This window comes from Thalassophryne amazonica, chromosome 16 (genome assembly GCF_902500255.1).
Source record: "Thalassophryne amazonica chromosome 16, fThaAma1.1, whole genome shotgun sequence".
Taxonomy (NCBI): Eukaryota; Metazoa; Chordata; class Actinopteri; order Batrachoidiformes; family Batrachoididae; genus Thalassophryne; species Thalassophryne amazonica.
Genome location: NC_047118.1, coordinates 8,910,645 through 8,937,337, shown reverse-complemented (window position 1 = coordinate 8,937,337; position 26,693 = coordinate 8,910,645). Strand labels below are relative to the sequence as shown.

The 26,693-nt window shown below is 40.6% G+C and overlaps 1 protein-coding gene across 1 annotated transcript; it reads left to right on the top strand.

Moving 5' to 3' along the window:
* The first annotated feature begins 9,494 nt into the window (after nt 1-9,494).
* On the top strand, nt 9,495-26,693 carry mreg (melanoregulin). The gene is made up of 6 exons (XM_034190469.1): nt 9,495-9,735; nt 9,819-9,910; nt 13,604-13,766; nt 13,963-14,053; nt 14,136-14,299; nt 25,965-26,693. Exons 2-6 carry the CDS (start codon nt 9,819-9,821, stop codon nt 26,175-26,177), a joined length of 723 nt encoding a protein of 240 aa, XP_034046360.1. The 5' UTR covers nt 9,495-9,735; the 3' UTR covers nt 26,178-26,693.

The window sequence follows — 26,693 nt, the reverse complement described above, 5'->3', positions numbered from 1 at the left end:
AATGCACACAGCGGCAGCACCAACTGTTTATTCTAACAAGCAGCTGTTCTGAGTCTTATCTTTCTTGAATACATCAGATTACTACTTTTGTTTTTGTCGTCTTAAAGATGATACCGTGCTGCACCGCTGCCGTTCACACGTCACATAACCTCAGCAAATGCTTATGGCTCAGTCTTCCAGCAGGCGGAAAGGAGAGCGCAGTGCAGTGCTGGAGTCATTCCTCGTTTTCACTTGGTATAGTTTTCATGCCCGGTGTCTGAAAATGAGGTGTTGTCCGGTGCAGATATTTGTGCAACAAACCAGCAAAAACATGGTCTTGTGCGCCCCAGAAGTGCATCTCTGCTATTTAAAGAGTGCAGTATTCAGTTAGCCCCACCTGGTGGGTTCAAAGTGCATGTATGCATCACAAGAACATGAAAAAAGAACTACACCACTAACCAGAAATAGAAGTAATAATTAATGGAAAAAAGCAAAACGTATTAAAGTGTTGTATGTGCCATATTTCTACACATTCCTCCCCTGCCGGTGGGACGGGGTGGGGAATCATCCTTCACATGGATCTGGACTTTAAAGATGGTTTGAAAGAAATAAAAATGTAGACCACGATCATATAAGTTTAATATGCGCAGTGACCCGTGCTTGGGTATAAAAACACATTTCAATATTAAACCCCAAATCACACACTGTGGCATTAACAGGAAAAGGAAGCTAACGCAGTAGGCGCCGAAGGTGCACAATGAAAATTCCCATTTAACCACGGAATTAACAGTTTTTAACTTCCCTGAAAAGTACTGCAGGCGACAAGTCTTGCTACTTCTGTTCATTTGAGAATTTGCATGGGAGGTCCATCTTGAGCAGCTTGTGTGCACAGTCGTGCACGGACATTGAACATGCTTCACACACACCACGGATGTAAGGGCGCAATATTATAGTACGTTTATCCAGTGCTCATACAACCCCTGGCAATAATTATGGAATCACCAGCCTCGGAGGATGTTCATTCAGTTGTTTAATTTTGTAGAAAAAAAGCAGATCACAGACATGACACAAAACTAAAGTAATTTCAAATGGCAACTTTCTGGCTTTAAGAAACACTATAAGAAATCAGGAAAAATTATTGTGGCAGTCAGTAACGGTTACTTTTTTAGACCAAGCAGAGGGAAAAAATATGGACTCACTCAATTCTGAGGAAAAGATTATGGAATCACCCTGTAAATTTTCATCCCCAAAACTAACACCTGCATCAAATCAGATCTGCTCATTAGTCTGCATCTAAAAAGCAGTGATCACACCTTGGAGAGCTGTTGCACCAAGTGGACTGACATGAATCATGGCTCCAACACAAGAGATGTCAATTGAAACAAAGGAGAGGATTATCAAACTCTTAAAAGAGGGTAAATCATCACGCAGTGTTGCAAAAGATGTTGGTTGTTCACAGTCAGCTGTGTCTAAACTCTGGACCAAATACAAACAACATGGGAAGGTTGTTAAAGGCAAACATACTGGTAGACCAAGGAAGACATCAAAGCGTCAAGACAGAAAACTTAAAGCAATATGTCTCAAAAATCGAAAATGCACAACAAAACGAGGAACGAATGGGAGGAAACTGGAGTCAACGTCTGTGACCGAACTGTAAGAAACCGCCTAAAGGAAATGGGATTTACATACAGAAAAGCTAAACGAAAGCCATCATTAACACCTAAACAGAAAAAAACAAGGTTACAATGGGCTAAGGAAAAGCAATCGTGGACTGTGGATGACTGGATGAAAGTCATATTCAGTGATGAATCTCAAATCTGCATTGGGCAAGGTGATGAAGCTGGAACTTTTGTTTGGTGCCGTTCCAATGAGATTTGTAAAGATGACTGCCTGAACAGAACATGTAAATTTCCACAGTCATTGATGATATGGGGCTGCATGTCAGGTAAAGGCACTGGGGAGATGGCTGTCATTACATCATCAATAAATGCACAAGTTTACATTGATATTTTGGACACTTTTCTTATCCCATCAATTGAAAGGATGTTTGGGGATGATGAAATCATTTTTCAAGATGATAATGCATCTTGCCATAGAGTGAAAACTGTGAAAACAGTCCTTGCAAAAAGACTCATAGGGTCAATGTCATGGCCTGCAAATAGTCCGGATCTTAATCCAATTGAAAAGCTTTGGTGGAAGTTGAAGAAAATGGTCCATGACAAGGCTCCAACCTGCAAAGCTGATCTGGCAACAGCAATCAGAGAAAGTTGGAGCCAGATTGATGAAGAGTACTGTTTGTCACTCATTAAGTCCATGCCTCAGAGACTGAAAGCTGTTATAAAAGCCAGAGATGGTGCAACAAAATACTAGTGATGTGTTGGAGCGTTCTTTTGTTTTTCATGATTCCATAATTTTTTTCCTCAGAATTGAGTGATTCCATTTTTTTTTTTTTCCCTCTGCTTGGTCTAAAAAAGTAACTGTTACTGACTGCCACAATTTTTTTTCCTGATTTCTTATAGTGTTAAAGCCAGAAAGTTGATATTTCAAATGACTTTAGTTTTGTGTCATGTCTGTGATCTGCTTTTTTTTCTACAAAATTAAACAACTGAATGAACATCCTCCGAGGCCGGTGATTCCATAATTATTGCCAGGGGTTGTAGTTTCCAATGTGTAGGCTCTCTTCCTGCAAGAAAACTTTGTCTGCTTAATTGCACAGCACTGGGCAGAGGTGACACTCTGATTGGTTGAGTTCCTTTTTGTCCCACAACACGCTGCTGGTGGGCAGCACGGTGGATTAGTGGTTAGCACTGTTTCCTCACAGCAAGAAGGTCATGGGATCGATTGCCTTTCTGTGTGCAGTTTGCGTGTTCTCCCCGTGTTTGTGTGGGTTCCCTCTGGGTGCTCCGGCTTCCTCCCACATCCAAAGACACGCAGGTTAGGTGGACTGGAAACTTGAAATTTTTCCGTAGGTGTGTGTTTGTCTGTATGTGACCCCGCCTCGCGCCCTGTGACTGCTGGGATAGGGAGAGCCACAGTTGTACTATCCACTAAATGGTACAATCAGCGGTGTTTAATGAGAGGGATTTATTACTGTTCAAACCAACTACCAGTGCAAGTGGTTCTTGTTGTTACAGATGCAGTTATGAAGTAAAAATGTCATTGATTATAAAGTGTATAAATTAGGATGCTATGTATCGATTAAATCCTTTGTGCCATTAACCTCAAGTGGCCTTGTGATTTTAAAATAGCTGAACGCTGTGTTGGTCAGTGTATGTTGTTTACACTGCCTTTACTCTGAGCCCCTCAAGGACCTGAAATGCGGCACGAATCTGCCATGACTTGCATTGTGAGCATCATGAGTTTAATCATGGTGGAGCTTTCACTCAGACCTTATTAAAAGGATGGTTTCTCCATAAGTGCAAAATGGAGCTTAAAAACCCAAAAATTCCATCCCCCTGCTGTTTTGTTTAAAAATAGTAACTGTGGGGATGCTCCGTTTGAAAACAGCCATTCATCTGGAGCTGAAAAGTGATTTGTGAAAGCTATTTTGCACGTTAATACTTGGGAAGGGATCCGACTTTGTGGTTTAGTTTAGTTCTGAGTTTTAATCTGTTGGTGGGAACTAATGAAACAACAGAGAGCAGATTGTTCATTTCTCGTGTGAAATGTGGCACATCTTAACTTTATTATTATCATTATGACTGGTTTTGAGTTGTTCCCCCTTCCCTCTTTTTTTTATTTGATTCAACTGCAGTTAAAATTCTAGCTCATTAACTCCAAAATAGCATTTCTTCAGACTTAAGGGGGTCATTCGTGTCACTTTAATTGGCTCATACTGTACAGTGAAACTGTCAAATGTCACTGAATAATGATCATACTTGGTGCCTTTTATGAAATTAACACATCAGCCTTTTTGCTTTGGATTTGTTTTCAATAAATGTGCTAAATCAGAGCTTCAGGACGTACACATCTGTATCCTACTGAGAGCATGTCTGTTATTTTCTATGAATGTATCATCACTATCGATTGTCGGTTTGAAACATTACATGAAATTTTTACATGAAGTCTTACAATATGTCTAATAAATATACAAACTCATGACAACTGTCCAGTTTTTATTTTTCAGCTTTTAAATCTGTGGCCATTAACTGTGACGTATCCATCCATCCATTTTCTTCCGCTTTCCGGAGTCAGGTCGAGGGGCAGCAGCTCAAGCAAAGCCGCCCAGACCTCCAGATCTACACACACACACCTCCCCCAGCTCCTCTGGGGAAACCCCAAGGCGTTCCCAAGCCAGCCGTGAGACGTAGTCCCTCTGTGTCCTGGGTCTTCCCCGGGGCCTCCTCCCGATGGGATGTGCCCGGAACACCTCTCCAGCGAGGCGTCCAGGGGGCATCCGGAAAAGATGCCCGAGCCACCTCAACTGACTCCTTTCGACGTGGAGGAGCAGTGGCTCAACTCCGAGCACCTCCTGTGACATAATAATGTTTAAATCATTGAAGTTGTACTCTGTGCACTCTCTGCACCATAATTATTAGAACTTTGACACAATTTTTGTATTTTTCCTCTGGGCACCACTTGTTCCCAGCTTTAACTCAAGGGATGTAACTCAAATAAATTGCCCAGAAGGACGAGAAACACAACTTGAAGTAGGTTTTTGGCTGTCAGCCCATATTATTTTCAACTAAACTAAAATGAATAAATATTCGCCATCTAGCGGGCAATGTGAGAATTTCAGAGCTGTGCATGCATGCTGCTTGATTTGTTTCATTTATACAGGCCAAATTGAAACCAAAAATTAAGTTAAAAAAAAAAGCATTTATAGATATCAGAAATGCATGATTTCTTGGCAGGCGGGTCTTTGACCTCCCAGGATTAATGAATAAACCATTTTGATTTGGTTCTTGAGTTTTAGGACGCATAAGATTTTGCTGTAAAGACAGATGGAAGGATCGCAGCTTCTCTTGACAAGCAAAATTTATAGTTGTGGGGGGAAAAAAACTCATCCATTTAGGAATTACAGCTATTTCTATACACAGTCGCTCCATTTTTTTTCAGAGCCTGTAAGTAACTGGACAAGCTGTGCATCATTGTTAATACAAATCATCACTTTTACAGCCAGGTGTCTTCAGACACGTGATAGATACATGAACATTTCAAAACCAACTGAATTTCTTAGATTAAATATACATTAATCATTAACAGTATAGTACTATAGAGTAAATCTTTCTGGAGTAGGCAGTTTTCAAAATTGAGTGGCCGTGCAAGAAAGGCCAGTGAGGGAAGCCACCAAGACACCCATGACTACTGGAGTTGTTAGCTTCTGGGATGGTGATGGGCGCGATTGAGCATAGAACAGCTTTCCTGTTGCACCACCAGTCACTGCTTCAGCAACTCTATAGATCAACATCACAGACCAGCTCAAGTCTCCCATGCGCCTTCTAGCAAACTGGAGCTAACATTTTGTCTTTTTAAGAAAATCTTTTGTTTCACTTGTATATCTGATGATACAACAGACAAAAGTAGCACTATGAACATTTTCTCACTATCACACCTTCAAAATTGTCATGGATGTCTTGGTGGCTTCCCTCGCGATTCTGCTTCTTGCAGAGTCACTCAGTTTTTGAGAAGGACTTACTCCATACAGATTTACCATGCAGTTCCAGTGTTTGTATTTCTTAATGACTGATGTAAATAAAGTCAACAGCATATTTGGTGACTTGGAAATCAGCAGCAAAGGAGCACCCCAGGGCACGGTGCTGGCCTCTCTTCTCTTCAGTCTGTACACTTCTGACCTCTGCTACAACTCTGAACTGTGTCATATCCAGAAGATCACAGATGAAACAGCCATTGTTGGATGCATCACGGATGACAGAGGAGGTGTACAGGAGCCTAGTGAAGGACTTTGCTGCCTGGTGCCACACAAACTATCTACAACTCAACACATCAAGACAAAGGAGCTGGTCATTGACTTTGAGAAGACCAGACCAAGCCTGTGACCAGTTCTGATCAAGGGAGCTGAGGTGGAGGTTGTGGATTCCTACAAGTACCTCGGGCTGTGGCTGGACACGAACTGAACTGACACACACCAACTACCTGTACAGGAAGGACAGAGCAGGCTGTACTTTCTGAGGAGGTTGCGGTTGTTGAACATCTGCAGGAAACTCTTGTGGATGTTCTACCAGTCTGTAGTAGCCAGAGTCCTGTTTTGCACCTTTGGTGTGCTGTGGGGGGGTGGCAACACATCCAAGAAGGACACATCCAGAGAGCTGCAAGACAAAAAAAAAACAAAAAACTAGAGCACTGCGGTTGTAGATCTCAAACCTGTACCAACACTAGTTTCCAATTCCACACATTTTTATTTTTGAAAAAATTTTCAAGGTCAATGTCCTGTAAGAAGTGGCTTTTCATGAGATAAATTAGATGTGATCAAATGTCAGGAAATCAAATGTGATTTCAAATGTCATGTATTTAGTTCATGCACTTGAATCAAACTTTTTTTGTGGCGTCAGTTTTTTTTGTTTTTTGTTTTGTTTTTTAACATTTTCAGTTTCTGAATTCTTTTTCAGACAATTTTCAGAGAACATTGGTTATCTCTGCTGTGCACAATTTGTCTTTGCTTTTTGGCACTTGGTTTCTGACTGATAACTGGAAGACAAACAGCCATAAAACGGAAACCATCTAATTTTGGTGGAGCCTGTAAATCCATAACAGAAAAATGAGAGTGATTGAGGCACTTTTGATTGAGATATAATGCAAAATGTACCAAATGGGCTTTTCAATATTAAATTCAAATGTCCACAAAAGCCACAATCCGGGTCAGATCCAGATCAAACTTTGTCAGGTGATAGTGAGTGTCAGTCTGCACCTCACTTTCAAATATGAGAGTGATTGGGGCACTTTTAAGATAATGTAAAATATACATTAAATGGGGTTTTCAATGTTAAATTTTAATGGCCAAAAAATCTGTAATCTGGATCAGATCCAGATCAAACTTTGTCAGTCGATAAAGGATACCATCCTACATAATGCTCTCAAATATGAAAGAAATGTCTTCTTTTTTTTTTTCTTTTTTTTGACAGTTATGAATTTCTGAAAGTTTGTTCAGTGTTAAAGGATAGTGATTTTTCCAATTTTCCCAGGTTTGGCTTTGACCTATGACCTTGAAAATTGAATCAGTTGCCTATCAAGATATGAATCCTCTGTAAAAATTTCATAATGGTATAAAATGTTGTGGGTTACAGGCTGTTCACATACAGACAAACAGGGGAAAAGAAAACCTCCAACTTTGTTGGTGGAAGTAAAAAGCTGCCTTCAGTTTCACAACTGTGTTTGTTTGATGGAATCTTTTTGAGCCGAAACATTTTTTGGAGAAGAGTTGAGCAACTTAGCATTTCCACGGATCCTTAAAACATCTTAAAAGGCATTCAACCTCTTAATTTAAAAATAAGGCTTTAATTGGTATTAAAAGATGTACGGCCTTTCAAATTTCACAAAACTGACAAAGTTTAGTTTCTACTGAAATCCGATCATTATAATGTCAGTTTGTTTTTGGAACATGTTACAAAACAGCTCATGTTGTTGAAGAGAACTTATTTATCTGGAGGGAATTTCATAGCAAATGTTATCATGCATAATTACTTAAAAACATGCTTATTGACCCACTGACAAAGGGCTCAATTTCTAAGGTCTATAATGATCTGTCAGATATGGAATATCTGCCCTCTCTAGGCCACCTGAAGGAAGCTTGGCAAAAGGACCTTGGAGTAAACATATCGGACCCCCAATGGAACAAGGCTCAGGATAATGTCCACTCATCTTCAATCTGTGCTCGACACGGATTATTGCAATTTAAAGTTTTGCATAGACTTCATCTGTCCAAGCAACATTTGACTAAAATGTTTCCTGGGACAGACCCATCATGTGACCGTTGTGGCCAGAGTCCGGCCTCATTGGCTCATACCTTTTGGAGCTGTCCAAACATCTACAGTTACTGGACAATGGTATTTCAGATGCTCTCTGAGATTTGCCATATACGTTTAGTCCCGGACCCGCTTCTTGCCTTATTTGGTGTTGCCCCAATTACAACTAATCTTTTAATTAAACAAAAAACTGTAATAAAATTTGTGGTGCTTCTGGCTAAAAGATTAATACTGTTGAATTGGAAGCAAAAGAACCCACCCTCCTTTACTAATTTATTACTGGATATAATGAAACATGTACAATTAGAAAAAATTAAATTTGAGCTGAAAGGCAAGGTGGACACATTCTACTGGATATGGCAACCGTTCCTAGATTACTTTAACAGGTAAAGTGAATTATATTTGTGATAGGTGACCCGCCCCCACTCTCATTCTTTCTCTCTTTCTCTTTTTCTTCTCTTCTTTCTCTTTTCTCAACTCTCTGTATTTTTTGTATTAGTTCCTAATTTTGTATGTGTCAAAAAAGAAAAAACCTTAATAGAGAGATTTAGGGTCTGCTTCTTTCTCTGCCCATCTGGAGTTGGTCCCCGGACGCCAGACTGTGGCTGCCCACTGCTCCTAGTGGTTGGATTGTGTCTATCTGTAATTAGGATGGTTAAATGAAGAGGACAAATTTTGATGCATGTGTATATGTACAATGACAATAAAGGCAGTATTACTATTATTATATATTATATTGTTTTCTTTTCCATTGTGCAGACAGACTGCAGGAAGAAGCACGTGTGCACATGCATGAGGTTTTAAGATGACCTCTGACCGGCCCCACTTGTTTGATGCGCATTCTGCATCTGATCTGTATTACAGATTTAGCGGATATTTGATTCTTTTTAACACTGAAAAGCCCCTTTTGATGTATATTTTGTATTATATTTTAGCTTATGAAAAGCCACTTCTAACAGGACTTTGACCTTGAAAAATTTTTCCAGTGTAAAAATCTGTGGAATTGGAAGCTAGTGCTGGCGGAGGCTTGCGCTCTATGACTGCGGTGCTCTAGTTGTTGTTGCCAGAAGGCTCAGAGCAGACACTTGGGTAAGTTTAAATTTAATGTAAATTGCTTTTGAAAGAAGATTTTTCAGTGTAGCTTCAACAAGTAAATATTTGGGCAAATTTGTCCCTAACTGCGGACCATTTGTCATCCTTAATTTTTGGTTATTCTTAGATTCCTTAATCTTAAATTTCATCACAACTGGCATTGAAAATGTCTTCGTAACTCTGTCTTGCCTTAAGCTGCCGGACCCCTTCTTAATCCTCAACAAATATCCTTGTTTGGCAGCTTTCAAACAGATTATCGATCACAGTAACCACATAAAATGGGACTGAATATGCCTGAAATCATGAATGGACACTGTGTAATTCCTTGTCTTGGGGCGAAACCCTGTGTTAAGGACAGACGATGGAGGCGCTCACATGATTGTGCTGTGACTGTCTTCTGAGGCTGTTTGTCAATGTCTGATTGTGAAACTGATGAGAAACAGTCATCCTTGCGCCGTCCGCACCGTCATTATTGACTCCTCCGGATTCTGGCCTGTGAGCTGCGGAACAAACGGATACTGGAAATGGAGCCACAGTGGAGTCCTGGAAAATGGGAAGCTGACAACTAGGTACCTGTGACGTTTGATTAGTTGTCATCGTATTTCATTAAGACACTTAGATTTAGATTTTTTTTTTTTTTGGACTTTTCTGAATATTTTCCGTACAGGCCGTCTGATTGCACTTGAAGACTCCGGGGAATCTTTTCAGAGCAGTGTCGTGGAACTCCATCACATCACTGGAGGTCAGTCGTAACCCTGGAATGAGTGATCGTCTGAGCTGCCTGAGACATAAACCAGCTGATACCACAAACATTTGCTCCAACAGATGGGATCAAATCTAAAGAAGTTCTTCATGCACTTTTGCTGCTGCTGCTTTGACGACGACGACAATGAAGATGAAAAACAACCTTTAGTACCGTAAGATGGTTTTAGATCGGTTTGGAATTCTTTCTCATTGGATTAGTTTCATTAGGGTTGGGACGACTGGTCGTAATTCTTGACTTGGACTGGCTAGTACCAACTAGCAATTCAGAAAGTAAGATATTTCTTCAATTTTAGGTTAAATCATTAACAAAAACAAACTATTAGAGCGTTGTATTTTGTGGCGTCAGTGTTCTGTGTGAGACAATTCAGTGCCTACGTGTCTGCTGTAGTTGATTTACTACGCCCACGCTTCGAGGGGTGGGGATGGGTCGGTTGGCACATTTGGTGGTCACCATCCAGGAGATGGTTTTGTGGTGTGGCAGATGTGGCGATAGTTGACACCAGTGCATGTTCCCAGACTGGTCGATTTACAACATCCCTTGATTTGAACAATGATTTCTTTTACTTCCATGAATCAGGAAGTCTCCAAGACACTCTTGCATCTAGTTGTACCATAAACATAGATTCCATGGAGTTCATTCTGTTAATGTCATGCTTTCAACTTGTAGTTCTGTAGCTTTTTAAAAAAAAATTAAAGTCAACTTGAAGTTTCCCTGCTTATATTTGGCCTTATTGTCCTCCATCACCAGAGGGAAGGACATAGAAATGCTGTGCATCCATTTGGTTTGTTCAAAATGTTGTATTCTCTATAACGTTTCATAGATTTGAGACACGTTTACCAAATTAGCAGCAGGGATGCATCCCTTGATTGTCTACTTCAAGTTTGATGATGAGTGACCTTGATCAAATACTGAAGGTCACAGAGTCAAATCTAGTATCTCCAAAACTCTGTACTCCCTATAACTTTTCATAGATTTGAGACAAATTTACCAAATTTGCAATCCTGTGAAGGTCTAGGTCAAGTTCCATGATGAACGATCTTGACCAAATATTTAAAGTCATAGAGCCAAAACTAGTATCTCTGAAACACTATACTCTCTATAACATTTGAGAGATTTGAGACAATGTTACCAAATTTGCAGCGGGGATGCATCCCTTGAAGGCCTAGGTCAAATTCAATGATGAGTGGCCTTGATTAAATATTGAAGGTTACAGAGCCAAAACTAGAACACATGAATCCTTCAAGGTCAAGGCCAACTGCAATGGTAATGGAGACACAAGGCCATCAGGCCAATATTGCATTTTAAATTTATTGTCAAGTTTAGTTGGTGAACAGTCAACAACGACTGGTACTCAACTAGTATAATGTTTTCGTTCATCGTCCCAACCCAATCTTTTATCGGCTGTCATATGTAGTGATGACATTTTTACAGATATCACCTGATTTCCTGATATCAAGTAGTGATGACATTTTTACAGATATCACCTGATTTCCTGATATCAAGTGTACCACTGGCTTTACTGCATATAGTGTGTTTGGCTACTTTTTCTTTCACTACGTTCACACTGGGTGTAACTCGATGCCACAAATTTGCTTCCTTTGCCTGGCGATAGACGAGCCACCATTGCCCTGTGTGTCGTTCTGCTTTCACTGAGAAAATTCGCCCCAAAGTGTCATCAAATAGGAGGAGCTTTCATTCCGCTCGCCGGCTCCGGTTGTCAGTCAAGTCACCATGGCGGACCTTGATCACATGGAGCAAGTTGCTGTGCTCTATTTGTTGTGGAAAGCTGACAAACGTCGCCAGCGGCACTGTCCCTGGGTTCACAACATCCTCATGAGACGTTCTCAGTTTGGGGAGTTTCATAATTTGCTGCAGGAGCTGCGTCTGGATGACGGCCGCTTTCAGCAGTCCTTCTGCCTCTCCAGGACCCAGTTTGAGGACCTCCTGTCCTGTTCAAGCGTGCACATGTGAACAATTTAAAAAAAAAACTGCCTGCTGCCGCTGCTGCTCGCTCTCCCCTCAAACTCTCTCATCATTGTGTTATAAACCAGTCACCATTTGTTTTATTATACCCTCACTTGCCCAGTTCCGGATCATTGCTGGTTCCGGATCACTGCTGTAGTATTTGCACGGCCGTTTCTCATAATCAGTGCGAATAAGCTAATACTTGGTACCAATGGAAAGACTAATGTTTTGTCTACAAACGACCACAAACTCGACCGGATCCAGCCATCCTTGTGATCAGCAGAGGAATCAAAACATCTCGGTGTCTGCGGTGTGCGCACTTTTTCTGATTCACTCATTCCTGCAAGTTTGAAAGTAACGATCTCTAAGACATAACAAAGGTGAGTTAGCCATTTGGTGTTTTTGGTTCTAGAGTGGAAAAATACTTACTTACATGGGTAGAAAATGTCAGTTTGTTATGGCTTGCTGTTTAATTGCTGCACACATTTATCTCCAACCCGAAAATTTGCCGGTTGTGGATCACTGAAGCAGCAGCCTCGTGTCAGTACTTGTGAGTCATGTGTCCTTTGGGGGTCATCTCAACATCATGAATGGGCATTAATGTGGGGGATTTTACTTTTTAATTCGGGAGAAATCTCACCTCCACACTTAATTTTTTGCTCGTAAAAACGTATAACAGTGCCTTTCGAAACTAAGTAAATTCTCATTTAATAAGTATAATTTATGTCATTTTGTGTTCAAAACACATTCTCGGGCACAGTGTGTATCATTCTGCATTAGAAGGGCTCCAGCCAGATGCCAGGAATGCCCCCAAAGTGACACACAGTGTGATCCAGAACCAGCAAAGTGATCCATTTCTGGCAAATATTTGCACCACACATAATGTGGCTTCACACTTTAAGTAGAAGGGCTACCCTATCCAGACATTTTCAGCTAAACACCATCCAAATACCCAACACAACAATAGGCAATAAAGGACATTCAGTTGCATTATGCCTCCATATAGTGGGACTTTAAAAGGTAATCCGGAACTGGGCAACTGTCTGTACATCTGTGTAGTTAATAAATAAAATTATCTTCACGGACGATTCGTTTGTGCACACGTGAAAAAAAAAAACGGCTGCTGCTGCAGTGCTGCTGCTCGCTCTCCCCTCAAACTCTGTCATAATTGTGTTATAAACCAGTCACCATTTGTTTTATTATACATCTGTGTAGTTAATAAAATTATTTTCACGCTTGATTCGTTCGCGCACGCACATGTAAACAAAGAAAAAAAACTGTCTGCTGCTGCTGTGGTGCTGCTTGCTCTCCCCTCAAACTTTGTCATAATTGTGAAATAAAGGACAAAAGGGACATAAGTCCTGCTCACAGGCTGGCTGCCAGACACAGGACATGTCCACATCAAGTATAAACTCCAGACAGTTACACGTCACTACATATCTAGTCCCTGATTGGTCATTGCGGCGCGACAAGATGAAAAAGTTCAGATTTTTCAACTTGGGGAGGTGACGCGATGCGATATTGCTTCATTCGTGTTGCGTGGCTTGAACTTTTTGTGGAGCCACAATGCGTCCTTCCATTACATGGCAACCTGTCGCTGTCATCACTCGCGTCATGCCATCTCTGAAAATGTGGCATTTTTTTTTTTAAATGTAACAACATTCATCATGAGCATATTAGCGCTAATGGGTAGTGTCAGGCACGGTAAGAGTACCTGCATATATAAACCAGGGTTATGCCCGCTATAAATAGCAGTACACTCCACATCTGGTAATTCCTGGAACATTTTCATCAGTAAACAGTTATTTTTGTTAAATCGCAGTAAGAGTTTGTCCTATCAGAGCTCTCTGATGTTTGCATGTGTTGGCCAATCACACAGTCAGGATCCGTTGGAGTATTTTAATCGCGAAGTGCAGAAGCGTCGTGAGGAGGAGGCCAACTTGTGGAGTGAGCCCAGAGACCCGAGTCACTCAGGGAGGGATGACGACCGGGCCCTTTACACCCTGATCCAGGCCAGGAGCAAAACCCGCATGGGATCTACGGTACACAATACACACGGTACACACAAACTGAAAAGGTGCAAAAGATAAACTTTTGAATTTCTTTAAACTGAACAAAGATGCAGGAAGGCATTGGTTACTAGGAGAATCTTCTAAATAATCCAACTGGAGGAGAACAGAGCAGAAGAACACCTCCCATATGGGTGATTGACCTAAAAATCAGCTTTGTCTCCTCCAGGGTTACCGCCGTCTGAGTGTTGACATCGAAGCAATGAGAGATACACGCCGGGAAGTCAGAGACAAATGGAAGACGATCCTGGAGAACCTCGGTTAGGCTGGACAGGTCGGGTGGACTGTCCTCTCCTCTCTACAGACAGAAACGAACCATAAACTGTTCACCGTCTGTTCCAGGTTTCATGGTGGAAGCCGACATGCTGTTGACCGTGTCTGCTGGAGCCTCCCAGGACCGCATGCACAACGCACCGGCAGCACGCACCCTGCTCCAGACGCTACACTCAGAGACATCCATCTTCAACAGCAGAGAACCACCACCTGAAAGATACCTCTTCATTCTGGTGAGGGTTTGATATGTGTGGGACTCCATCACATACCGTATTTCACACAGTATGAGTCGCACCTGTTAAAAAATGCCTCTTGAAGAGGAAAAAACAAATATAGGTTACACGGTTTTTCTCTCATTAGCTCTTTAATTTAAGATTTTTGTGCATTGTTGTAATGAACTTTTATTATCTGCATTGATTCTTTAATTATTGGAGTTTATTTTGTTTTGCTTTGATTCCTGGAAAATAGTTACTATTTTTGGTATATAAGCTGCATTTACGTACAGGTGTTGCACTGTAGTATAAATTGTAGGACCTCCCAAACTACTAAAAAACCAACCAAACAAATAACAACAAAAAAGCCACGACTTATACACCAGAAAATACAATAACTGCATTCTGTAATGAAGGTCGCTACTCCAAAGCTTAAACCAAAATGCTGAGCACCGCTAGTTGACCAGTTCCACCTGTAGCCTCCAGTGCACCTCCACCAGTTAAAAAAAAAAAAAAAAATCATTGTTTGTGTAAGACAATTCAAAGACGATTCTGCATTTGAAGACTCAGTAATAAAAGGATTTTATTTTGGGAAATGGCGACACCTGGATTTTTACATGTTGAGCATACAACCATTTATACAACACGATTCATAACCAGGGTTGGGAGGGTTACTTTAAAAATGTACTCCGATACAGTTACTAGTTACCTGTTGAAAAATGTAGTCAGTAACGTAATCCAAGTACCATAATATTAAAGTAATGTAATTTGATTACTTTCAATTACTTCTGGATTACTCCAATATCAAATCTGCTAATACAGAAAAAAGAACTAAATATAAATACTCTTGACCACATAGTACAGTTTATTAAGCAAAAATGAAACTGTTTCTTTTACATGGCATGCTCTGTTTTACTTCACATTATGAATCAAGAGCACCACAATATTGTTTTAAACACACCCAGTGTTCACCTGCTACATTTTCAACAAAAAATGCCAAACAAATGAAGGATAATGAAAACTCAGGTGTGTGTGGATGAATTTGTAATTAAAAATAGCAGAACAATATACAAAACAAAAAAAGTCTGCTACTTGATCAGTAAACAAAATTATCTTACTTTAGTCTTTCACATGGCATTCGCACCATGTTTAACATATCAGTCCACTTATTGAACTTTCAAAATAAGAACAAAAGCATAATGAAAACCATTAGGTAAATCCTGTCAGTAAGGAGGCGTGGTCGCCATTTTAATTCCGGGCAAGTTAGTGATTTGCGTGCATAGAAGTTCAAGAAACAGGTGGAATATGCCGGAAAGCTGCGCATGTTGGCAAAGCCACAAACGGAGGAACAAGGGAGACAATATTTCCTTACATAAGTAAGTGGTTTTGGTTCTTCTTGTCACTTTGTCTGTGATATTTGGATGATAAACAGATGTATGTCTCCTGCAAGTTTAATACTTTCCTGACATAAAGTCATTTAATTTTACTGGCTTGATATCCAGGTCAAAATAACATTTTTTAAACACGTATTTGCGAGCATTTTTCTGAGTGTGTCCAGTCGTGAATCTCCATTGAAAATGCATTAACATCAGGGAACTTCATCAATATTTTGCCCGGTTAGGAGATGTCATGCTGTCCACATTTTCGTTTCAAAGAAAAAAAAAATTATATACAGATAATATCATAAAATGCATCACAAAATTGTAATCCTGCGAACTAATCCCCATTTGTACTAAATATACCAGTAATAATTTTTTCTGTAACTGTAGCGGAATACAGTTACCTTTTTTTTGTATCCTAATTACGTAACGCCGTTACATGTATTCCGTTACTCCCCAAGCCTGTTCATAACACATTTGTTACTGACAGGTTGTATTAAATGAAACTAGGTAATAAATAGTACCTGTGGGCATGAAAACAAGAAGGGGGTGTGGCATAGGTAGGGCAAGTATGAAGGATGGGGTCATTGTGTTCGGGATAGAATTTCCTTGTAAACAAGATAATTTGTTACTTGGTGGAATTGTGACCACTGAGGTTCCCTCAAATTGGGTTGGAAATCAGATTCCTTGAACCTGATCCCAATTACCCTGACTACTGCCAAAATGAACCATTTAATGCTAATTCCAGGGTCAATGTTCATCCATGTACAAAGCTGATTAGAAATCACCCAAATGACCTGATTGGAGTAGACAAAGAAACAGACATCACCTTGACCCCATTGATTGATCTTTGGCAAAATTGACCATGCCTTTGCAATTGTGGAACCCAACCCACCTGTACATGTGTGCGCCAAGTGTAGTGTATTTAACCTTGTGCCAAAATGAACCATTTCATGCTAATTGCAGGGTTGATGTTCATCCATGTACAAAGTTGATTAGAAATCACCCAAATGACCTGATTGGAGTAGACAAAGAAACAGACATCACCTTGATCCCAATGATTGATCTTTGGCAAAATTGACCTTTCCCTCACAGTTGTGTAACCCAACCCACCTGTACATGTGTGCGCCAAATATAGTTTATTTTAACCTTGTACCATTATCAATCAATCAATCAATTTTTTTATATAGCGCCAAATCACAACAAAGGAAGGAAAAACTCCCTTTTAACAGGAAGAAACCTCCAGCAGAACCAGGCTCAGGGAGGGGCAGTCTTCTGCTGGGACTGGTTGGGGCTGAGGGAGAGAACCAGGAAAAAGACATGCTGTGGAGGGGAGCAGAGATCGATCACTAATGATTAAATGCAGAGTGGTGCATACAGAGCAAAAAGAGAAAGAAACAGTGCATCATGGGAACCCCCCAGCAGTCTACGTCTATAGCAGCATAACTAAGGGATGGTTCAGGGTCACCTTATCCAGCCCTAACTATAAGCTTTAGCAAAAAGGAAAGTTTTAAGCCTAATCTTAAAAGTAGAGAGGGTGTCTGTCTCCCTGATCTGAATTGGGAGCTGGTTCCACAGGAGAGGAGCCTGAAAGCTGAAGGCTCTGCCTCCCATTCTACTCTTACAAACCCTAGGAACTACAAGTAAGCCTGCAGTCTGAGAGCGAAGCGCTCTATTGGGGTGATATGGTACTACGAGGTCCCTAAGATAAGATGGGACCTGATTATTCAAAACCTTATAAGTAAGAAGAAGAATTTTAAATTCTATTCTAGAATTAACAGGAAGCCAATGAAGAGAGGCCAATATGGGTGAGATATGCTCTCTCCTTCTAGTCCCCGTCAGTACTCTAGCTGCAGCATTTTGAATTAACTGAAGACTTTTTAGGGAACTTTTAGGACAACCTGATAATAATGAATTACAATAGTCCAGCCTAGAGGAAATAAATGCATGAATTAGTTTTTCAGCATCACTCTGAGACAAGACCTTTCTGATTTTAGAGATATTGCGTAAATGCAAAAAAGCAGTCCTACATATTTGTTTAATATGCGCTTTGAATGACATATCCTGATCAAAAATGACTCCAAGATTTCTCACAGTATTACTAGAGGTCAGGGTAATGCCATCCAGAGTAAGGATCTGGTTAGACACCATGTTTCTAAGATTTGTGGGGCCAAGTACAATAACTTCAGTTTTATCTGAGTTTAAAAGCAGGAAATTAGAGGTCATCCATGTCTTTATGTCTGTAAGACAATCCTGCAGTTTAGCTAATTGGTGTGTGTCCTCTGGCTTCATGGATAGATAAAGCTGGGTATCATCTGCGTAACAATGAAAATTTAAGCAATACCGTCTAATAATACTGCCTAAGGGAAGCATGTATAAAGTGAATAAAATTGGTCCTAGCACAGAACCTTGTGGAACTCCATAATTAACTTTAGTCTGTGAAGAAGATTCCCCATTTACATAAACAAATTGTAATCTATTAGACAAATATGATTCAAACCACCGCAGCGCAGTGCCTTTAATACCTATGGCATGCTCTAATCTCTGTAATAAAATTTTATGGTCAACAGTATCAAAAGCAGCACTGAGGTCTAACAGAACAAGCACAGAGATGAGTCCACTGTCCGAGGCCATAAGAAGATCATTTGTAACCTTCACTAATGCTGTTTCTGTACTATGATGAATTCTAAAACCTGACTGAAACTCTTCAAATAGACCATTCCTCTGCAGATGATCAGTTAGCTGTTTTACAACTAACCTTTCAAGAATTTTTGAGAGAAAAGGAAGGTTGGAGATTGGCCTATAATTAGCTAAGATAGCTGGGTCAAGTGATGGCTTTTTAAGTAATGGTTTAATTACTGCCACCTTAAAAGTCTGTGGTACATAGCCAACTAACAAAGATAGATTGATCATATTTAAGATCGAAGCATTAAATAATGGTAGGGCTTCCTTGAGCAGCCTGGTAGGAATGGGGTCTAATAAACATGTTGATGGTTTGGATGAAGTAACTAATGAAAATAACTCAGACAGAACAATCGGAGAGAAAGAGTCTAACCAAATACCGGCATCACTGAAAGCAGCCAAAGATAACGATACGTCTTTGGGATGGTTATGAGTAATTTTTTCTCTAATAGTTAAAATTTTGTTAGCAAAGAAAGTCATGAAGTCATTACTAGTTAAAGTTAATGGAATACTCAGCTCAATAGAGCTCTGACTCTTTGTCAGCCTGGCTACAGTGCTGAAAAGAAACCTGGGGTTGTTCTTATTTTCTTCAATTAGTGATGAGTAGAAAGATGTCCTAGCTTTACGGAGGGCTTTTTTATAGAGCAACAGACTCTTTTTCCAGGCTAAGTGAAGATCTTCTAAATTAGTGAGACGCCATTTCCTCTCCAACTTACGGGTTATCTGCTTTAACCTACGAGTTTGTGAGTTATACCACAGAGTCAGACACTTCTGATTTAAAGCTCTCTTTTTCAGAGGAGCTACAGCATCCAAAGTTGTCTTCAATGAGGATGTAAAACTATTGACGAGATACTCTATCTCCCTTACAGAGTTTAGGTAGCTACTCTGCACTGTGTTGGTATATGGCATTAGAGAACATAAAGAAGGAATCATATCCTTAAACCTAGTTACAGCGCTTTCTGAAAGACTTCTAGTGTAATGAAACTTATTCCCCACTGCTGGGTAGTCCATCAGAGTAAATGTAAATGTTATTAAGAAATGATCAGACAGAAGGGAGTTTTCAGGGAATACTGTTAAGTCTTCTATTTCCATACCATAAGTCAGAACAAGATCTAAGATATGATTAAAGTGGTGGGTGGACTCATTTACTTTTTGAGCAAAGCCAATAGAGTCTAATAATAGATTAAATGCAGTGTTGAGGCTGTCATTCTCAGCATCTGTGTGGATGTTAAAATCGCCCACTATAATTATCTTATCTGAGCTAAGCACTAAGTCAGACAAAAGGTCTGAAAATTCACAGAGAAACTCACAGTAACGACCAGGTGGACGATAGATAATAACAAGTAAAACTGGTTTTTGGGACTTCCAATTTGGATGGACAAGACTAAGAGACAAGCTTTCAAATGAATTAAAGCTCTGTCTGGGTTTTTGATTAATTAATAAGCTGGAATGGAAGATTGCTGCTAATCCTCCGCCCCGGCCCGTGCTACGAGCATTCTGACAGTTAGTGTGACTCGGGGGTGTTGACTCATTTAAACTAACATATTCATCCTGCTGTAACCAGGTTTCTGTAAGGCAGAATAAATCAATATGTTGATCAATTATTATATCATTTACTAACAGGGACTTAGAAGAGAGAGACCTAATGTTTAACAGACCACATTTAACTGTTTTAGTCTGTGGTGCAGTTGAAGGTGCTATATTATTTTTTCTTTTTGAATTTTTATGCTTAAATAGATTTTTACTGGTTATTGGTGGTCTGGGAGCAGGCACCGTCTCTACGGGGATGGGGTAATGAGGGGATGGCAGGGGGAGAGAAGCTGCAGAGAGGTGTGTAAGACTACAACTCTGCTTCCTGGTCCCAACCCTGGATAGTCACTCACATTATGAGCCATTGTAGGGTAATTCTGGGGTCGACCTTCATCCACATAACATGTTGGCAGAAATCAGCCAAAGAAACTGAGTGGAGCAGCGGAACAAACAAACAAACTAACTAACTAATGATAGCACGATCCTAACTGTGGTTAGCATTAGCAGTTGCAGTCATGAGTTAGTATATATGAGGTTCCAGTCATGATTGGCACTAACCATTAGCATTAATCACATAAGCTAACCATGATCAGATTTTTCTTTGATACTGTCCTCATCACTGTCACTGTGTCAGATTTGAAAATCATCAGGTAATTTCCAGAACATTTCAATTCCTGAGAGTGAATACAAAGAGTTTTCCAAGTTTCTGCATTTTTTATGACATCAAATCAAAATGGAAAACAAAAGATTCAGACAACTTCACACAGTAATTTAAACATTTGTGGTCTTTAATCTTAAGAAACAAAACAATACAAAATAAGTCTTGGCAGAAATCTCCCATATTCTGCCAAATTAAAGCTTAATTTCTTCTCTTTGCTGTAACAAATTCCTTCTCTGTTCCACTGCACCGTGAAGCTGTGACAGACTATGCAAAAGACAAAAGCTGCACTGTGCACAGTGTCTAATTACAACCACCAAAAGTTGTATCTTGAAACTTTAAACCCGTGACGGCTGCACGTAATCAAAAGTGCAGCGGGGGGAGGGGGGCTAGTCGGGGGTGGTTCTGGTTATGGTTGGAGGTACGACTAGGGTTAGGTTATGGTTAAGGTTAGGGTTGAGGGTAGGAGTATGTTTAGTAATAGTGAGTTTAAAACAATACCCGTCACAAAAAGTTGAGTTATTTCGTGACAGGAGGACGAAAAAAAAAAAAAACATGAACCTGGGCTGAAAAAACTAACCAATTGTCTATTTAGCTTGGGAACTAAGCAGAACAGCGTCTGTATGTGTCATGATTGGGTCTGTGGGGTTACGGTATGTTGTTGTTTATTCTCTGTCTGTTCCTTTTTGTGATTGGGTTTTGGTGGAGGGATTTTTCTTGTCTGGTGTTTGGTGTTTGGTGCTTGGTGTTGGGCGTGTCTCTTCTCTCCTCCTTTCCTGCTTGCCACGCCCTGTTCCTGAACCTTCCTCACACACCTGCCTTGTATTTCCTTATTATTGCTCCTCCTATATAAGTCCTTTTCCTTTTTCAGTTGTGAGGTTGTTGTGCCTTGTGTTGCTTTCAAACATTTACCCTCACTGTATCTGTCCTGTTTTGCTTATCCGTGTATTGAACTGTCTGCCTGTTTTTTGGATCCTGTCTCTGCCTAATGCTTCGGCCACTGTTGCTATTTTTGGACTGCCTTTTTGTGTGTTGAACCCGTTTGGACTGACAAACTTTAAGCTGAATCCTGAATTCTGCAATTGTGTCCAACTGTCGAGCGTGTCAGTATGTCAGACTTAACGTTTCCTTCTATATAAGCCAACAATCTGTCCACTGATTGTTTTCCAACACATATACCTCAGGTTTTGCTTATTCATTTATACGTTCCTTTTTTTCTGAAATGTATGTTTGCCAGTTTAGCACACAACACTTCCAAACAAAGTCTGTGCTGGCAAATGTGGAAAACTGTTACAAATGCATAGTTGCATCACAAAAACATCTTGTAAAGTCAGAAACACTTGCAAACATGAAGAATGCAAACATCACCTGCAACATGTGCAACAGTTCAATATGAAAATGTTTGTGCCGTAAATTCAGACACACACGCGAACACAGAAACGCCGTGCAAAGCTTCACAACACAATGGAAGCACAAACAACACAAAGATACGTTTCTGCTTGTAGGACTTTAAAAGATGTCCACTCATCAATGCACTGCAAATAAAATGATAAAACCTGAAAATATAGCTAGTTTAAGAGTTAAATTGAGAATAAAGTAGGAGATGGAGATAAAGAATGGAGCACCATGATGCACTGAACAGTCCATCAGTTACAGTCGTCAGAAAGTGCTGTTTATGTTGAGGGTTGCTTTGCTGCGTTCACATGTTAGCTGTAAAGTGGTCGATGGTAAACTCCACTGTTTCCAGTGAGAGGCTGACGATAAATTACGCCACCACTGTGACTGAGATACAACCATGCACCAGGATGACACTTTCCGTCAAAAGTTAGAAATTTTCATCTTTTGCTTGTCACCATAGCAACAAGGACAAACCAGATGTTGTTTTTATCTTTATTGAGGAGGGAAAACAGATAGCGAGAGATGGATTATTTAAGTGCAGAGAGTCACTTGGTTTTAAACATGTAAACATGAATAATTGGTGATATTTGAGAAAGGAATCTCACAAAAAAGATAAATTTAAAGCTGCCAGCAGAGCTGGGGCTTCCTGTTTTAATATCACACTGTGCAAAACTCTAAAGTACTCTTGTGTTGTACCTTTTAGTTAAGCAGATTATATCATTGAAAAATGATGGCACTTCACGTCATCACCTGCAGTTTGCCTCTGCACCTGACAGGAATTCTGCTATGAAGAGCGGAATGACAGTTCTCCTTTCAACATGTGCTTTGCAAAGCATTTCTGTCATCAGGTGATTTGTAGAAATCTGTAGTAGACACATTATCAAATTAAACGGTTGCATTTACTGCATTTCAAAGTTTTTTGTTGTTAAATTAGCAAGATTTGATGTTTGATGCAACTGCCTGTTGATGAATTGAAGCAATTATTATTTGTGTTTTATGGTTTTGGGTTTTGCACGTGCTAGTATAAGTCACACCTGTTAAAAAAATGCCTCTTGAAAAAGAAAAATCCATATAAATGTATGTGGCACTGGACTAATAGGTTGTTTTTCCTGTATTTTTAGCTAATGATTTGGAATTTTTGTGCACTTTTGTTGTGCGTCTTGTTATTGCCATTTATTCTTTTATTATTGGAGTTTAGTTTGTTTAGCTCTTTTTGCCATTTATTCTTTTATTATTTGAGTTTAGTTTGTTTAGCTCTTTGAGTCCTGTGAAAGTCTTATATAAATAGTAATTATCACACTCATCACTCATCTTCAACCACTTTTCCAGGTTGCGGGGGCATCAGTGTAAACAATGTTACATGCCCGTATATAGAGGGGGTTCAGGGGGTTCAACCGAACCCCCCCCCCACCCCAGAGAATTGCTGATTTTTTCTGATCTGGATATCAACGTTATGTATTTTCTTTTCATTGATAATAAGCAACAAGCACTAACTGTTACACAGCTATTATCACACACCCTCAAGTTTCAATTTCCTCTGCCAGAGTAATCCCTGAAGTGATGAAAGGGGAAAATGCTAGATAAACTTTTCCCATGGGGGTTGAGAGTTTTTGCTCCCTGGTCCCTATCCTCCTCTGATATCAAACAGATTAGTAGGCTTGTAAATACCATGTAGACACACAATTACACTTGTCTGGTTTGTAAAAACATGTTTGTACGAGGTCTATTAGAAAAGTATCCGACCTTTTTATTTTTTTCAAAAACCATATGGATTTGAATCACGTGTGATTGCGTCAGACAAGCTTGAACCCTCGTGCGCATGCATGAGTTTTTCCACACCTGCCGATTGCGTCATTCGCCTGTGAGCAGGCTTTGAGTGAGGAGTGGTCCACCCCCTCGGCGGATTTTCATTGTCAGGAAATAGCGGAATGATTTGGGCTTTTTTCCATCAGAATTTTTTCAGAAACTGTTAGAGACTGGCAGCTGGAAACCATTAGAAAAATTTATCTGGCTTTCGATGAAAATGTTACGGGCTTGGTAGAGAATAAGGAGTGTTACTGTCGCTTTAAGGACGGCCCCCAGCGGCTGTGGGGCGCGCCGCGCTCCAAAGCCGCCATCGACAGGCTGAATGACCATTTCATTTCTAAACTGATGGCTGTCTGGATCCGTAACCATCGTGTGCCATTTCTGTGGTTATCACAAGAGCTGGACATCAACCATTTTCTGGCAGATTTCACTTTTAACAAGAGATTTTGTCATGGAAAGCCGAGCAGAGGCTTCAGATGGATTCGCTACTGGAGCGAGACAAAACCACCTCCGTTTTGGTCTCACAGGACGGCTTTGAGATGGCGTTCAGACAGCTGTCGGTGGTTTTTCCATCGAGTGATTATCCAAGAAATTGTGCCTGGACATGCCAGAACATGTCCCATGAGGCTTCTTCACGGCGTTGCTGTGCGCCATGCGGCACCGCCGCGACGCGCGGAATTCCTCCGCACGTCTGTCTCAGTGTGCTGAAAAAGTGCTGATGTCCATGTCTTTTCACAATTCCTGTGCTAGTTTGGAAATGAACGGCACATTCCACTGTTACAGGAGTTTTTGTCATGGAAAGAGGAGCGGAGGCTTCGTGCGTCGCGGCGCTGCCGCATGGCGCAAAGCAATGCTGTGATGAAGCCTCACGGGACATGTTCCGCTGAGGGGGTGGACCACTCCTCACTCAAAGCCTGCTCACAGACGAATGACGCAATCGACAGGCGTGGAAAAACTCACGCATGCGCACGAGGGTTCAAGCTTGTCTGACGCAATCACACGTGATTCAAATCCATATGGTTTTTGAAAAAAATAATAAGGTCGGATACTTTTCTAACAGACCTCGTATGTATAAGCTGAGAAATAAAGGGAGCTTCTCCTTCCTGCTGCAAATACTGTAAAGGTGCAAATATTCGCGTGAGATTTATTATGCGAATTTTGCGAGTTAAAGAAGGTCGCCACATTAAATACCGCTATTTTAATACATAACGTACATATATGTACATATTCATAATGTAAATTCGAATATTAATGCCGCTAAATACGAGGTCTGTTAGAAAACTAGCCGAACTTTTTATTTTTTGCAAAAACTATATGGATTTGAATCATGTGCGCTTGCATCAGCCAAGCTTGAACCTTCGTGCGCATGCGTGAGTTTTTTCACGCCTGTTGGTTGCGTCATTCGCAACCGACAGGCAGGTATAAAGTTTGCATTAATGTTATCTTTGTTCTTCCTGGGTGGTTCTTATGGCAACTGATCTAATCCCAAGCAAGGACTATTTGTATATAAAAATGTATTTCCTAAAATGATACATTTTGGGTTTCAAATGAAATTTATGTAGCTTTTTACCCCTCAAAATCCTCAAAAAGCTTCTGCTTCGGGGGGCTTCGCCCCCCTGAGCCCCCCACAAGGGCGTTGCCCCTCAACTCCACCGGGGGCCTGTGGCCCACTGGACCCCCAACTCAAGGATTTGACCCCCTCCTTTCACATTCCTATATACAGCCCTGCGTTACACCTGAGCGTAAGTCACAGCACCTCCCAAACTATAAAAAACTTGACATCTTATACTCTGGAGATATGATCATTTTACATCTCGGCCGTGCAGGAGGTAAGATTAGCTCTGGGGGTTAAGCTCTTGTAAAACAGCAGCTATTCATGGCCTTTTAAAAAATCCAACTTTATAATTTGAAAATGAAATCAAAACTCTTCAATCATACACATATCCGGCCACAAGTAATTTTTTTTTTTTTGGCGATATCGAAAATGTGTAGATTTTTGGCCTTTTTGTGAGTATCCTCTCTAAGTTTGCAAAGTAGTCAAACCTCTGAATGATGCATCTCCAGCTGAGGTTGAAACCTTCAAATCAGGTGCATTTTTGCTACAAATGACAAAATCCTACACCTTTTAATGTTTGAGGTGAAGGCTTTAGGGCCGACATGGATACTCGACAGGATTTTCGGTCATTTTAATTAATCACCACAAAAGCAAGACAATTTCTTCATCTCTCCACAGGACCGTCTCCTCTACTTAGACATAGCTGAGGATTTTGTAACGAAGGCCAGACGCTTCTATCCTCCGAAAGACGATTCTGACGAGGAGACGCCGGGGCTCTCCATAAACCTGCCGCTGCTGCTGGCCCGGGTGGAGGCCATGAACAGACGAGATGATGACGACGAAGACAAAGAGAGTGGAAGAGAAGATGGAAACATGAGCGACAGATCATAAGGTCCCCTGAACTGCAGTACCCGCAGGCACAGAACAGGGGGCACCAGGCATCAACACTGAGACTTGGGTGAAGCAGTCTTGTAGCTTTTTTGTGCTGGAGCTTTAGTCTGAACACTTTCTCCTTTTATCTCCCAAGTGCACACAATGAATCTTGTTCTGTTTTCATATCTGATGGTCAATGCCAGACTGAAAACCAGCTGTTTGTGGCCCTGCAGGGTAACAGTGTTCCTTTGAGCAGAGAGCAGAGACTTTTTTTATTATGCTTTGTCCTGTGATCACCAGTGATTCATTCAATCACATGATCGGCAAATATATGAAAAACAACAACAAAATCTGTGAAAGTTCCTCAAGCATGTGTGAATATTTGGCTTCAGACTCAGCAGTGGGTAAACAGTGAACGTTTGAAATGAATGTGCACGGGGACTTTTGTGTGTGTACTTGTGTTGAAAACCTGTTGACAGTCTGTGTATGTGCTTTGATGTGTGGTTGATGATGGAATAAAGCTGACTGAAACCA

What these genes read in the sequence shown, in the direction of transcription:
- mreg (XM_034190469.1), top strand. Translation starts at nt 9,819, where the DNA reads ATGGGATCAAATCTAAAGAAGTTCTTCATGCACTTTTGCTGCTGCTGC. An exon ending in GACGATCCTGGAGAACCTCG is followed by an intron (nt 14,054 to 14,135) that starts GTTAGGCTGGAC and finishes CGTCTGTTCCAG; the next exon opens with GTTTCATGGTGGAAGCCGAC. An exon ending in AAAGATACCTCTTCATTCTG is followed by an intron (nt 14,300 to 25,964) that starts GTGAGGGTTTGA and finishes ATCTCTCCACAG; the next exon opens with GACCGTCTCCTCTACTTAGA.